At 34.6% G+C, this 15850-nt stretch overlaps 1 protein-coding gene across 3 annotated transcripts in view; it reads left to right on the forward strand.

Moving 5' to 3' along the window:
- Positions 1-2216, forward strand: part of asmt (acetylserotonin O-methyltransferase) — a 117197-nt gene extending 114981 nt beyond the window's left edge. For all 3 annotated transcript variants that reach the window (XM_089133498.1, XM_089133497.1, XM_089133499.1), the window contains one exon: positions 409-2216. In XM_089133498.1, the coding sequence (XP_088989624.1) occupies positions 409-620 (212 nt within the window). In that variant the 3' untranslated portion in view covers positions 621-2216. The remainder of the gene's footprint in view (positions 1-408) is intronic.
- Positions 2217-15850: the final 13634 nt, after the last annotated feature.

Raw genomic sequence — 15850 nt, forward strand, 5'->3', positions numbered from 1 at the left:
GCATGAATTATGAAAATGCATTTCTTAAAAATGTTGCATTTATTTCTATTAGCAGTTTACGCACGAATACATTCAAGTTCTTAATCAAAAAAGTACATTTGCATTTATGCATTTGTCAGACGCTTTAATCAGATCTCTGAATAAAAATGTTGTCTGTTAACAATAAAAACAGTGTAATCTAGTCAAATATGTTTATTAGAGTTTTATGGTTTTATATATGAATTTCATTCATTTATATTAGCACTAGCGGTTTATGCAATAATACGTTCAGGATCAAATTACAAAGTAGCCTACATTTGCATGAATGCATTTGTCAGACGCGCAAAAATCGCATATTGAGTATTGAACATTAGACCTGAATTTCCCATTCTGAACGAATTAAATCTTAATGATCTGCTCTGAGTGCAGGTGGAGGTGTGTTGGTGGTGGAAGCTCTTCTTCATGAAGATAACAGCGGCCCGCTGACGGCTCAGCTTTACTCGCTCAACATGCTGGTTCAGACGGAGGGTCGCGAGCGCAAGGGTTCGCATTACAGACGCTTGCTCACCGACGCCGGATTCTCCCGAGTCCAGATACACAAGACCGGCAAGATCTACGACGCCGTCCTGGCCTGCAAATAAAGCACTGTCCCAGATCCAGAAACTAAAGATTAGATGAAGTACAGCGTTTTTTTTTTCAGGACACTGAACGTGCTTGATTAAAGGTATAGCATAGGATTTTTTTTCCGGGTGGGTAGCCTATACTATTGGTCCAGTAGTAAGTGTCAATCATTCTGGTGATATGTTTACGTATGGCCGTCGTACGTGCTCGTCCCTATGTAGTTTTCACTTTCAGGTTTCAACTATTTTACCCATATTCATAATTACAGTGTTTTACCCGTGTTCATAATGACCGTGTTTTACCCGTGTTCATATTTACCGTGTTTTACCCGTGTTCAAATTTACCGTGTTTACCCGTACTCATATTTACCTTGTTTTACCCATATTCATAATTACAGCATTTTACCCGTGTTCATATTTACCGTGTTTTACCCGAGTTCATATTTACCGTGTTTACCCGTACTCATATTTACCTTGTTTTACCCATATTCATAATTACAGTGTTTTACCCGTGTTCATATTTACCTTGTTTTACCCGTGTTCATATTTACCGTGTTTTACCCGTGTTCAAATTTTCCGTGTTTACCCGTACTCATATTTACCTTGTTTTATCCATATTCATAATTACAGCATTTTACCCGTGTTCATATTTACCGTGTTTTACCCGAGTTCATATTTACCGTGTTTACCCGTACTCATATTTACCTTGTTTTACCCATATTCATAATTACAGTGTTTTACCCGTGTTCATATTTACCGTGTTTTACCCGTGTTCATATTTACCGTGTTTTACCCGTGTTCATATTTACCGTGTTTACCCGTACTCATATTTACCTTGTTTTACCCATATTCATAATTACAGTGTTTTACCCGTGTTCATATTTACCGTGTTTTACCCGTGTTCATATTTACCGTGTTTTACCCGTGTTCATATTTACCGTGTTTTACCCGTGTTCATATTTACCGTGTTTTACCCGAGTTCATATTTACCTTGTTTTACCCATATTCATAATTACAGTGTTTTACCCGTGTTCATATTTACCGTGTTTTACCCGTGTTCATATTTACCGTGTTTTACCCGTGTTCATATTTACCGTGTTTACCCGTACTCATATTTACCTTGTTTTACCCATATTCATAATTACAGTGTTTTACCCGTGTTCATATTTACCGTGTTTTACCCGTGTTCATATTTACCGTGTTTTACCCGTGTTCATATTTACCGTGTTTTACCCATGTTCAAATTTACCGTGTTTTACCCGTGTTCAAATTTACCGTGTTTACCCGTGTTCATATTTACCGTGTTTTACCCGTGTTCCTGAAAGAGATCATGGATTTAATTTTATAGTCACATCATCAGCTACACTGAAAATTTTTTTTTATCAAGTTGTAAATAAAACAGATTATTGGATTGCATGAAAATACAATTTCTTTTTTTTAACTAAAAATTTCAATTTGATTCATTGTTACCTGCCGTTTCTTTGAAATGTATTTTTTGACTTATGGATTGAAATGTTGATTATAAAAAGTAACACTGTGTGTAATGATCAATGTAATGATATTCCTGCTGGAGGAGTTTTATAAAAGGAAACAAAACAAGCAGTTTTTGATGTGTTTTTAAAGCGGGATGAAATAACAGATGTCCGTCTGTCCGGATCACATGAGAGTCATGATGTGTGTGTGTGTTGTGTGTGTGTCTTCAGGGGGCCAGTAAAACACTAGTGTTCCTACATGTGATGGGGTTTGTGACACGCTTCATTAGAACAGCCGAGGGTTTATTTGATATACTCTGACATCCCTTGTCTTTCATAAAGAATTCTTTGTGACTTTATATAAATGACACTGAGCTACAGTTGTGTCATTCTACCAGCACTGTAAAAACTGATGTAAAGAGAAGTTTGTTTAACAAGAAAATACTATTTTAGGTTTTCTACTTCAAAATTGTAACTTGCAGGTTTTTGTAATTATTATTTGTAATGTTTTCTAAGTTAACAGATTTTTCAGTGTTGTTTCTAAAATAATCAGGTTTATTATTATTAATTAAAAGTAAAACCATTAAATACTGTTTTGTTGTTTGACATAAAAACCTTATTACAGCTAGTCTTTAAGGCAACATTTCTCGACAAGTCAAAGTGCTAAAACTAAACAACCTAAAATTAGTAACTAAAAATAGTAATTGACTTCTTAAACATGCACTAAAATGAAAGTGAAAACAAAAAAATATAATATATAAAATATATAATATAAAATATAAAAATAGGACGCGTTTCTCATGAAGTTGAAGTACTGAAATTACTAAAACAAAATTCACTAAAATGAATAAATAAAAAAGTAAATACATTACATTCCCTTAAACTTCAACTAAAAATTAAAGTGAAAACAGAAAATAAAATCAAACTCAAAACATAATGCAATACTGTTATAATTATTTTAATATTTGTAAATTTTGAGATTTATTTTGAAACTATTTTTTTAATATTACTAGATTATCACTGATATAGATGGATGGATATCAGGATTATTATCATTAAAAGTAAAAAAAGTAGTTGCCAAGGCAAATGTATCATATTAAATTACTAAAATATACTAAAATTAATAAAATTAATAAAAATAATATAAAATAAAAAAAGAATTGCATTTGTTAAAAACAGTAAAATTACCACAATTTCAAAACTAATGTAAAAACAAATTTTAAAAATAAAATATTATATTAAATATTAACACATCGTCCCCTTGGAATTTTAAGTGAGTAATGCAGTGAGTAAATTGAATATTTTAGAAAACCATTCAACATGCAAGTGTGTGTGTGTGCGTGCGTGCATGTCCGTGTGTGTGCGAGTGTGTACGTATGCGTATGTGTGAGTGGGTGTGTTGGTGTGTGTGTGTGTGAGTGAATGAGAGAGAGTGTGTGTGATTAAAAAGAGAGTCTGACATTTTTTTCATGATTATTGTCACGGTGTAGTGTGGAATGAAGACAAGCTGAGGCTGACGCAAATCTCCAATACAAAACATTTACTCAAAAACTCCAAACAGGTACAAGGAAGACTGGCAGAAGATTACACACACACTACGTCCCCTTCGGATTATAAGGTTCTATCTGCATTCTGAGCAGTTTTGACACATTGAGATTCAAAGTTTTTGCATTACATATAGAAAAATTTATATGGGGAACAAGTTTCATTCAAACATGAAAATAACAGGGACCCTAAACATACAATATCAAAATCCTCTCAAATTTGTAAATGGGGATTTTTGGAATGGGTCAAATGCAGATAGAACTTTCTAATTCTAAAAAAAAAAAAAACACTTTTTGCTTAGAATTATAAGGTTCTATCTGCCAAAACATTATTTGAACATTAAATAAAAAAAATGTCTCAAAATTCTATCCTTTCTATGACATATATTTAATATTTTTTAGCACGTCCATGTATTTAGGACATTTCAAATTAAGCAAGGTAGGTCTAAATATTTTCCCCATTGCATAATCTTCATTTTTGATACCAATTTGGTGGGTAATTAAACACATTATTGCAGAAATTATACTTTAATCTTTCTTTTGCTTAGACAGAAAGCAGCCACTGTAATACAGCTGAGCAGGACTTTATTCCAGCTAAAGTGGGCCAGGTAAAATGGCTTTCTCTCTAGACCTCAATTATGGCTGAAATAACATGCAAACGTTTATTGTTGTAATTAAGACCCCATTAATTAAATTGTTAAATATTTGAGCCTTAATATGGTAAAAATTAACACATTTTAAGACTTTAAAAACTGCAAGAAATTTGACATGCTTCAGCAAATTAATTCATAAAGTTTAATAATCATTGAAAAATTATTCACTGACTATATAATTGTCACAGTCTTTGTCTGCACCATTCTGTCGTCGTCATCTTCACTACACTTCCCAGCATCCTCTTGTCTCCACACCTGAACTCACTCCCTCAATCATCCACCTGATCACCTGTCGTCACCTTGTTAGTGTTCATTTTGTATCTGTATTTAGTTCTCTCTGTTTCAATGTGTGCTTGTCGGTTCTTGATTATGTTTCATGGATGGTGTGTATAATCTTCTGCCAGTCTTCCTTGTACCTGTTTGGAGTTTTTGAGTAAATGTTTTGTATTGGAGCTTTGCGTCAGCCTCAGCCTGTCTTCATTCCACACTACACCGTGACAGAAGAACCCACCAAACATGGATTTCCCTGCAGTAAGACTAATGTGCCTTGAGGAAACAGCGCTCTTGAGGAACACCTGGAGGTTTTGGTACCTCAAACCAGTTTCCCAGATGACTGCCTCTGCACGTTTCTACGTGTGGGACTGAACAACACCACTCTAGTGCACTTGTCTGTCTGAGGAAGCTTTGCCCAATTTGTGGAGTGAGTGCTGGTATCCTGCGGATCATTCCTCACTATTGATGACATCACCAGCCCCACTCCAACGCCCGAGACCGTCTGCCTGAAGGGTCTTCACCATCGCAACGCCCTCGTCCTGCTCCGCCCTGGAGGCTTCCTGCTCTAATTCAGCCATGCCCTCGTCAGCCTCCAGGGCGCCCCCCCCCCCACCCCATTGATGTTCTATGGCACGAGGTCGCACCTTTGTAAAGGGTTCTGTTCTGTCACTGTCTTCGTCATCTTCACTACACTTCCCAGCATCCTCTTGTCTCCACACCTGAACTCACTCCCTCAATCATCCACCTGATCACCTGTCGTCACCTTGTTAGTGTTCATTTTGTATCTGTATTTAGTTCTCTCTGTTTCAGTCTGTGCTTGTCGGTTCTTGATTATGTTTCATGGATAGTCGTCCCCTTGGAATTATAAAGCTCTATCTGACATTTTTGTCAAAACTGAGTTATTCTTGTGCTTGATACTCGTTCATTCAACAGTTGACAGTCATTCAAGTTATAGCGATCCAAACTAGCTAACCATGTGGGAACACAACCCCTACGAAATTCAAAAGGGTGAAATAACAGTATCTTTACCCTCCGCAGTAGTTGATTGGGAGTATTATAATAACAATATTAATAATCAATACTGATCAAGGCATGGTGACAGACAGTTGTGTGAGCTGTCAAACAATTAAAATAAAAAATACACAATTAGTCATTGTGCTTTGGTCGGAGTTTATTCAAAATGTGCTACTTCAATACATTTGGTATTCTGTCAACACAGGCAATTTAGGTGTAACATCAGTAGCGAACAGCCAATCACATGCTGATAGGGTTTATAGAATATTAAGAATTTAAACAAATGTACACAGGAAGATTTGTCGTCTTTTGGGAGGTGATGGAAACTAGCGTTACAGTCTTTGGCAGGATCACTCTGATCAGCTTATGTTCAAAACAATCACGTTTAAGCCACTGAAAATTAGTTTAGTCCGGTTATACATACAACCGCGAACAGCACATGTTGTCCCTGAGCTCCGTAACGACATCTCTCATAAAGATTTGCGTCTTTAAATAGTAAAATAATTCTCCGAAAACAGCTAGCCTCTTCGTTAACTAACACACAAAATACCATTGGAATGCTTCGTCCGCCGCGTCACCGGAAGTTTCACCCATTTTTATTTTTTACAGGAGCGCCCCTCGGAAACTTGTGGATAAAGAAAATGACAAAATATAAAGTTAAGCCACTTCATAACATTTTACACAATTTAGTGAATATTTAATTTATTGTAAATGTATAGCATTATGCCTTTATGGGATTTCTTTTTGTCTTCAAGGAAAAAGCCGGCGACCCTACATATAAAGCGGATTCTGATTGGTTCTCTTCTGTGCATTCGAAGTGCTGATTGGCTCATGCAGACAGAACCTTCTAGAGCCAAGTTAGAGTTCGACTTTGTAGATACAACCTTTTTGTTTTTTCAATAAAAAGTCCCACAATGAACTTAAAAAACACATCACATAACGTAAATAAGTTGTCACAGAATAAGAATATGTGAATAACTCAGTTTTGACAAAAATGTCAGATAGAGCCTTATAATTCCAAGGGGCCGACTATCCATGAAACATAATCAAGACCCGACAAGCTCAGACTGAAACAGAGAGAACTAAATAAGGATACAAAATGAACACTAACAGGGTGACACAGATGATCGGGTGGATGATTGAGGGAGTGAGTTCAGGTGTGGAGACAAGAGGATGCTGGGAAGTGTAGTGAAGATGACGACGACAGAATGGTGCAGACAAAGACTGTGACAATTATATAGTCAGTGAATAATTTTTCAATGATTATTAAACTTTATGAATTAATTTGCTGAAGCATGTCGATTTTCTTGCAGTTTTTAAAGTCTTAAAATGTCTTAATTTTGACCATATTAAGGCTCAAATATTTAATAATTTAATTAATGGAGTCTTAATTACAACAATAAACGTTTGCATGTTATTTCAGCCATATTGAGGTCTAGAGAGAAAGCCATTTTACCTGGCCCACTTTAGCTGGAATAAAGTCCTGCTCAGCTGTATTACAGTGGCTGCTTTCTGTCTAAGCAAAAAATAGATTAAACTATAATTTCTGCAATAATGTGTTTAATTACCCACCAAATTGGTATCAAAAATGAAGATTATGCAATGGGGAAAATATTTAGACCTACCTTGCTTAATTTGAAATGTCCTAAATACATGGACGTGCTAAAAAATATTAAATACATGTCATAGAAAGGATAAAATTGAGACATTGTTACATTTTTGTTTTTATTTAATGTTCGAATAATGTTTTGGCAGATAGAACCTTATAATTCTAAGCGAAAAGTGTTTTTTTAGAATTAGAAAGTTCTATCTGCATTTGACCCATTCCAAAAATCCCCATTTACAAATTTGAGAGGATTTTGATATTGTATGTTTAGGGTCCCTGTTATTTTCATGTTTGAATGAAACTTGTTCCCCATATAAATTTTCCTATATGTAATGCAAAAACTTTGCTCAATATCTCAAAACTGCTCAGACTTCGCTATATCGTACATATTTTACGAATTGACCAATTGGTATGAATTCGTACGAATGACCTAAACCTAACCATCACGTGGGTTTAGACAAATCGTACGAGTGAGGACGTACGAATTAGACACTTTTTAATCATGCGTCGAATTTGTACGAATTGGTCGTGAGATAGCGTAGGAACAACAGCAATAGATGTTTCATACTTTGTCGCATGTTTATTTATTATTTCAGTCTATTATTTCTGTCTGCATAAATGAGTATCTTTGACGTTTTCCACGACAAATATCTGAATATTCTAACTAACCAGACTATATTTCCGAGACCATGAAAAAAATTTTAAATCAGAGTTTTATTTAGATGTTATAAAATCACTATTATAACAAAAATTTTTAGCAAACAAATTTTGTACTGAAGTAAAAAATCTTTTTTTTGCAATAGACCCGCCCCATTTAGTTACTTCTGCTATGTCCTACAAGCCATGCCTCTCTCACAAACAAGTTTATTTAATTTATTTATTACACAGACAGTTGCCTATTAATAAACATTTCCTGTCAATATGCCAAAAAAATTCATCTGCAAGACTGTCACCCTAAAATAGAGTAAATTTACATATTTGCAAAAATTACAATACATTTAGTAAGAAATACTATTATTTTTGATTACTTTTGATATGAAACATAGCCAAATGTGGTCACTTTTTAAATAAATTTAAACAATAATATCGTTTTGTGTCTCTTTAATGTGTCTGACAGATCACTCAGTTAAAGCGGCGATCGTCTCTTCCTTCTAGTTCATTTACAGCGTCAAATAAACGTGAATGAACATCAGAAGGAATGTAGTTTTAACCACGGAGAGACGTCACTACACAGTTTTTCATGTTCATATCCTCCAACGTTAATCTACGAACTCTCCTGACGGCTTAGTCGGACAATAATGGCGGATTCTGCAGATGGCAGATTATGATTGGTCAGATCGCCTGTCAATCAAGCTCAATTATGTCAATTATTACAGTTAAGCCTGAACATGGTGTACAGCATTCTTAAATCAAGATGCACGCATTAATAAATTCTGTAGAAGTACTGCAGTTAATAAATGAAACATTGTAAAGTGTTGCCAGCTCTATATAATCGTATATATGACAGAAATTGACTGATTTGTGTATTTATTTCCTCTTGGGACTTGAAGGAGAGCGTGGGGAAACACTTGACCAGATTGTCCTCGGGATGAGGGTTTATTTTGAGTGTCATACACTTTAAGTTCTCTGGTATATATAATTCAGAGTTTCTATTATCTTGAACGTCCTGATCCACATGAAACGGAGGAAAAGAGAGGTGTGTGTGTGTGTGTATGAGTATAAATGATTCACTGTTTCTGCGGCTCTGACCAGAGAAGAAGAGAAAGAGAAACAGCTTTTCTACAGGTTGATGACGAGTTTAATTCATTCAGAGAGACAGTATGAATTTAGACGTATATTCGACGTTCTTCCTCAATGTTTCTGTCTTGTTTTCCAGCACAAATGTCTAAACATTCATAAATCAAGATATATTTACTGTATGTGGTATTTAGTCTACTGTAAAGATATTCAGTCTAGTTTTCTGAAAAATGTGTCGAAATGAAGTGGTCATGCTTAAAACAAGAACAATTATCTGCAGTGAGGTCAGGAAAATACACTTACTTAATATAAAGGTTGTGTGTTCAGAAACCTTTGTTTTTAGCGACACCGGTGGCCGTTAAATGAACTGCAGTCCAACCATATTTAAGTGACGTATAAGAAACTGAACGTGATAATGACGTTTTTTTTGTTGCTTAAAAGTAAAAATAAGTTGTAAATAGATACCTTTACTTTTTAACTTTTACTTGAACAGCAGTTCAGAAATCACCTGATCATAGAGATGTGGATATTTAGTCATTAAACTACATGTATGATAGTTTGATTATAAAGTGTATTTGAGACTATAGATGTGACTATAGTTTGAGTGAATCGTGACATTACAGCACAGGCTATTTCTGCATTATCCTGCATATGTATCACTGAACAGAAGAGAGTAAACGTCACATCCTTTGATTCTCCCGGCAAAAATGTCCCGAATCATTCACGTAAACATCATCAGTCTACAGGCTTATAGACAACCTAGGACGTCGAGGAAAATCCAACTTTCTATGTTTCGTTACAAGCTTATCACACACTGGCAATTAAAAAGCAATTAAAACAAAAGCATTCTTACATTTTCAGTCTCTCCTTTGAGCGGCGCGGAGAAGAAGAAAGCAGGAGTGGTTTCCTTCACATCGACTCTTCCAGCGGGAGAACTCATGAATCAACACAAACTGAAATATGGATAAGAAACCGTCATTAAAATATATAACAAAATAGGGAAGATTGCTGCCGTCTTAAATATCTCAATTAAAAATAACATGATGTTTTAACTACAGCCACTAGATGGCAGCAGAGGATAATTCAATGACTCATTAGATTTATGTTTAGACATTGTAAAATAATTATTAGAACAACAATTTAACATTTTAGCCTTTTTTGAGCAATTATGTAACGACATTACAGTCAAACCTGAAATTGGCATTATGCATTTCATATGTGTGTGTTTTGATTTGTTTTTCTGTGGATGTGAGAAGAAGGTGTCCCTACATGTTTATGTGTTCTGAATTGCAATATGTTTTTTGATAAATTGTGTGTGTGTGTGTGTCCGCCCAAGGCTTCATACGAGCTAGAACCGCCACTGCCTCTGGCTGATATATTTCGTAGAGGAACATTCCTGTGGAGTGTCTGCGCTTCAGGCTCTTCCTCGTGTTCAGAGTCGACCGGCGACGCAAGAGATTGTCTTTTGTCCTGAACTTGATGTGCGAGTGTTTGATGGAGTGTCTCAGCTGTGGCTTGTGGACGCCTCGGGATGTTAGTATCGTCATGTCACAGGCCCAGACACGACGGACGAGCTGAGACACAAATATACCTCCATCTAAAATATATATATATATATATATATATATACACACATACATACACACACACACACATAACATACATATATATACATATATATAAATTACTACTTAAAAACTTATGACAGTCAAAATTGACAAAAAAGTCAAAATTATGACATAAAGTCTAAATTACTACTTAAAATATCATGAATAAAAAGGTCAAAAATCACATTTTTTTATTATTACTTAAAAAGTCATAACAAAATTATGACATAAAGTCAAAATTCAAGCTGAATTTATGATAAAAAGTTTAAATTCTTACTACATTGACAAAAAATTACTTGAAAAATATAATTATGACTTTAAAAGTCTATTATTACCAAAGTTGAAATTGAATTACTAAACCAAAAGTATGACTTAAAAAATCCAAATTAAGACATAAAAACTAAATTATTACTTAAAAAGTAAAAATTATAAGAAACTTATTACTTAAAGTTGACTTAAAAAGTAAAAAAATATTACTTAAAAAAAATGATTACATAAAAAGTCCAAATTATTACTTTAAATGACTTAAAAAAAATAAAATAAAAAATATGTAAAAAAATCTAAATTATTATTTAAAAAGTTGAAGTCAAAAATGTGACAAACTTAAACTTATTTATTAAAAAGATTAAATGATGACTTAAAAAACATTTTGACGTAAAATGCTACATTGAAACTGGCAAAAAAATGTTGAACAATAAAAGTCATAATTATCATTTCATAATTTCTACTTTTTTAATCTAATAAATGTACTAAATCCTAAATTTAATCTCATGTGATTTAGTCATAATTATGTCTTTTTATGTCATAATTAAGATTCGCTAAAGACGTGTGTTTCGTATGTGCTAGAAAAGTGCTTCCACAGCAGTGAGGTGAACGAGCTAATATCCATAAATCATCCAGCCGGGTGAGGATGAGCTCTTCTGACGCTCATATATAATCCACTCATAATCCACTGACAGAAGAAACTTTAATACATCTGCTGCACATGCTTTAAGATGAAGAGCAGAGCCGGGAAACATGTGCACGTTACACTCATTATCAATATAAAGGCCACATTCACACACTCTAAAAATGCTGGGTTGTTTCAACCCAAATTTGGGTCAAATATTGAAATATGTCAAATGGTCAAATATGTCACTGAAGACACTGAAGGAGTAATGGTGCTGAAAATTCAGGAATAAATTACACTTTACTCTATATTCACGTAGAAAACAGCTTATTTACATTATTATAATTTTTATTATTGTACTGTATTTTTTTTTAATAAATCGGATTAATTTCAAGATTGGGGAAAGATTATATTGTGTGACGTTCATCTGAACTGCATTAGTCACGCGCCGGTGCTCAGGAGTGTTGATCACATGCTTGATTACGACTGTAATTAACCTGTGTGTGTGTGTGTGTGTGAAACACTCATTGTGTGTGTGTGTGTGTGTGTGTGTGTGTGTGTGTGTGTGTGTGTGTATGTGAATACTAAACGGCAAGCTTCTGTGTTTCTCATTATTATTTCAGCAAATGTCTCGTATTGTTTAAATGCATCTTCAGGTTAGTGATGTTGACCAGAAAACTGAAGCAAAAACTATGAATTCTACATCCGAATCTTCAATATATGAATATCTCGTTTTACAGCACAAATATCTAAACATTCTTAAATCAAGATACATTTACTGGAGAAGCAATATGACTGAAGATATTAAGTTTATGCTAAAAACAACAACAATAATAAGTCAATAATCTTGACTCCACTGGCACATATTTGTTCTTGTTTAAAGCATAAACTCAATTAATTATGATGTATTTTTCATTAAACAACTCTTAATTTCTTCAGTCATTTTGCTTAACTGTACCTTGATTTAAGAGTTTATAAATTTTTGTGGTGGAAAACATGACAAAAACACTGAATTGAACAATAGACAATTACCAACACGCTATAATAAAAAAGTAAATTATTAACAAGTTCCAATCCATTTTTTTTCTTTCTTTTTTGAGTAATCAACTTAAAGTTTGTTGGTTGAACATAATTTCATTAGTAAAAATCTGTCAAACGAATGTGGAGCTGCTCAGATCATGTGATGAGAAATGTTTGCATTCATGATGATATTTTGATTGCAGACTGATAGAAGAATAAACGGTTATAATGACCCTCATATGTGGAGTTTTGGGGCAGTTTGATTGTTGGAAATACTGGTTAAGGTTCACCTATTATGATTTTCTTACAATTTTGTGACTTTTTCACATTTATGGTCATGACAAAAATACAGCAAACCTTTAATATTAATACTTATCACATGTATACACACAAAAAAAAAACCAAAACATTAGAATTTTTTTTTTTTTTTAAACAACTGTTTTCTGACTGTCAAACTCTGAATATTATAAACTATTGTTACTATTTTTAACTTTGGTAATACTTTATTTCAATAGCTCACTTTACAGACATGTCGTCACATGTCAAATATCACAGTATTACTGTCTTAGTTACTTATATTTAGTAGAATGTCTAAAGTCCATCATTTTATCCCTTAAAACTCATCTCTGATCACATTTACAAAATTCAAGCCGAATTTATGATAAAAAGTTTAAATTCTTACTACATTGACCAGAAAATTACTTGAAAAATATAATTATGACTTTTCTATTATTATAAAGTTGAAACTGAATTACTAAACCAAAAGTATTACTTAAAAAGTCCAAATTATGACATAAAAAACTAAATTATTACTTAAAAAGTAAAAAATTATAAGATTTAAACGTTTTTTTAAACGTTTAAACATTTAAATATCTTGAATCTAACTCGATACCCTTGCCTCATTTAGTATGCGCGGATCTATGAATATGCAAATGAGGCCCGCCTCCACTCACTCACTCAGAGATCAACTGGTTGACGATCACACGTTGATCTGATTGGTTACAAGGTGGTTTGTGACGTCAGAAACACCAAAGCGTGTTTTTGAGACTGTCTTTGGTTCACTGAGGAAATACTCAGCAATGCTGTACACTTATCAACTTACACACGGTGTGTGTTAAAGCGGATTAAAACTACATTAACTTCACTTTGCTTTGTAGACAGAGTCTGGAATGGCATAATCGAGAAGTGTTTCTCTTTCGCTATAGGGGGCGCTTGTTTGAAGTCTAAAACTCGTAAGCCAATCAGATAAGTTTCTGACACAGCCGCATCGAACCATCGAACTCAAATCTATGATCGAACTTCCACTGTAAAGCTGCTGTAAACACTTGAGGATGCGAGCGAAATAACGACTTTTGCCGATTATGCGAAGTTAATCTACGCATCCACGGTACAATCACGGCCTCTAAACTAATTTTGCCAGAGTGAAACAAGAAAATATTTGCTGCCAACTCTCAAACTTAGGATTAGATATTTTAAACACAGCTCTTTGTTCCTCTAGCCTGACTCTGCTACTTCACTTTGCTTCGTAGACAGACGTAACTAACTAACTAACTAACGGTAATAAATAGGGTTGGGTATCGAGAATCGAGTATCGATTGGAACCGGGACTAACTTTTAGTTTTTCCCGGAATCGTTCAAAAGTTAAAATTTCGATTCGTGGTTTCGATATTCACAGTCCGCCGAGCGGAAGAAGAAACGAAGAAGCGTCTACCGGAAGTGTTGGCATAACTGCACGAGTCGAACATGAGTAGCTTACGTCGGCGGTCCAAAGTGTGGCTTCACTTTTCTAAAAATAACGAAATCTCGGCAAAATGCAAAATTTGTGACAGAAGGAGTATTTCCTTCAGAAAGACCGTTGGTTAGCAAGGTTAGCTAAACTTTTTTGACCATGCCTCTTAAAAGAATCGGAATCGAGAATCGTTAGGAACCGGAATCGAAACAAGGAATCGGAATCGGAATCAGAATCGTTCAAATTCAAACGATACCCAACCCTAGTAATAAATGATCAATTTAACTTTTCCCAAAACATCACCTCCATTTAAAAGGTTTATCGAACACTCTTCTTGTTCTGGCTCCAGCTTGAAAAATGTTCTCCATAACAGAGCGAATTGCACCCGTGTCTCGTTTCCCATTCGATTTCTCTAACCTACAATGTAAAACTCGGCGCTTAGCCTCAGCCCGCCCTCTGATTGGTCGCTGGAAAACTGAAAGATGGGCTGCTATCTCAGACTGACTACGGGAGCGAAATGAAATTAGCAGAAGTAGCAAGTCAGACGTAGTCAGGCTAACTCGGCAATGTTGTCCACTTATTAACTTTTAGCGTATTAACATACACACATAAACAACATTAAGCACTGGAATGTTCCCACATGGGGACTTTTTTTTATTTTTTAAGGGGGACTTTTAAGAACTTTTGTAACCTGATTTGTTTGTGACTGTTGGTAAATATGATCAAATCAAGTAGTGATCAGTTTGACCCGCACCATGATGTGCGTACCACAGGCTATTAACCTGCATCTCTCACAGCAGGAGACATAAATAACATCAGACAGAGCCGGTGGCGTCACACACACACACACACTCACGCACTCCAGAGAAAGAGAGACACGCACGCACTCATGCACGCATAAAGAAAGACACACACTCATGCACGCACAGAGACACACACACACACACACACAGAGAGAATCTGTGACACGCTAAAGCCTGAAGGTCAGGAGATTGACATTAACAAGCATCGGCCCGAGGCCTGCAAACACTGACAGAATCATCACACACACACACACACTCTTTAGATGAGGAACAACATCTTAAAGACAGAGTTCAGCACAGAAATGAACATTATTTACATCTTTATTTATTAGATTCTTCTTCTCATCTGTACTTTACTATTACATAACATTTATAATATTACAGTTCAGTTATATTTAAGTTCAGGCTGTAAAACTGTTGCTACCGTATTTTTATACGGTTAGGTTCTGGCAACCTTTTTTTATCATTGTTACAGATTATTTTCAAAAGTTTACAAAAATATTCATTTAAATATTAATGTTTGTAAACAAAAATATAATTGGAGTTTGTTTTAAAGAGGAAAGATAATACAGTCAGTTCGGGAATAAATGAGGGTGAAATGTTTACTTTTGGGTGAAGTGTCTCTTTAAATAGACAAAAAATGTGTGTAAATCCTCCCAGATAACAGTAACACATTGTATTTATTGATTAGATGCTTTATTTGTAAATGTCAAATGAACGAATAAATTAAATCTAACAATTGAGTCATGTCAAGCGGTCACATCTGAGCACCGCTAATGACAACATCTGATAGAAAACACTTTTCTTTATTCTCACACGTTTTGCTTCTGAATATTAAACATCACTAGCTTTAAGAATATATTTAGTTAAAGTGAAGTATGAAGAACTTACAAAGTCGTATGAA

The sequence above is a fragment of the Pimephales promelas genome, chromosome 7 (assembly GCF_988280905.1).
Source record: "Pimephales promelas chromosome 7, fPimPro1.hap1.1, whole genome shotgun sequence".
Classification (NCBI taxonomy): Eukaryota; Metazoa; Chordata; class Actinopteri; order Cypriniformes; family Leuciscidae; genus Pimephales; species Pimephales promelas.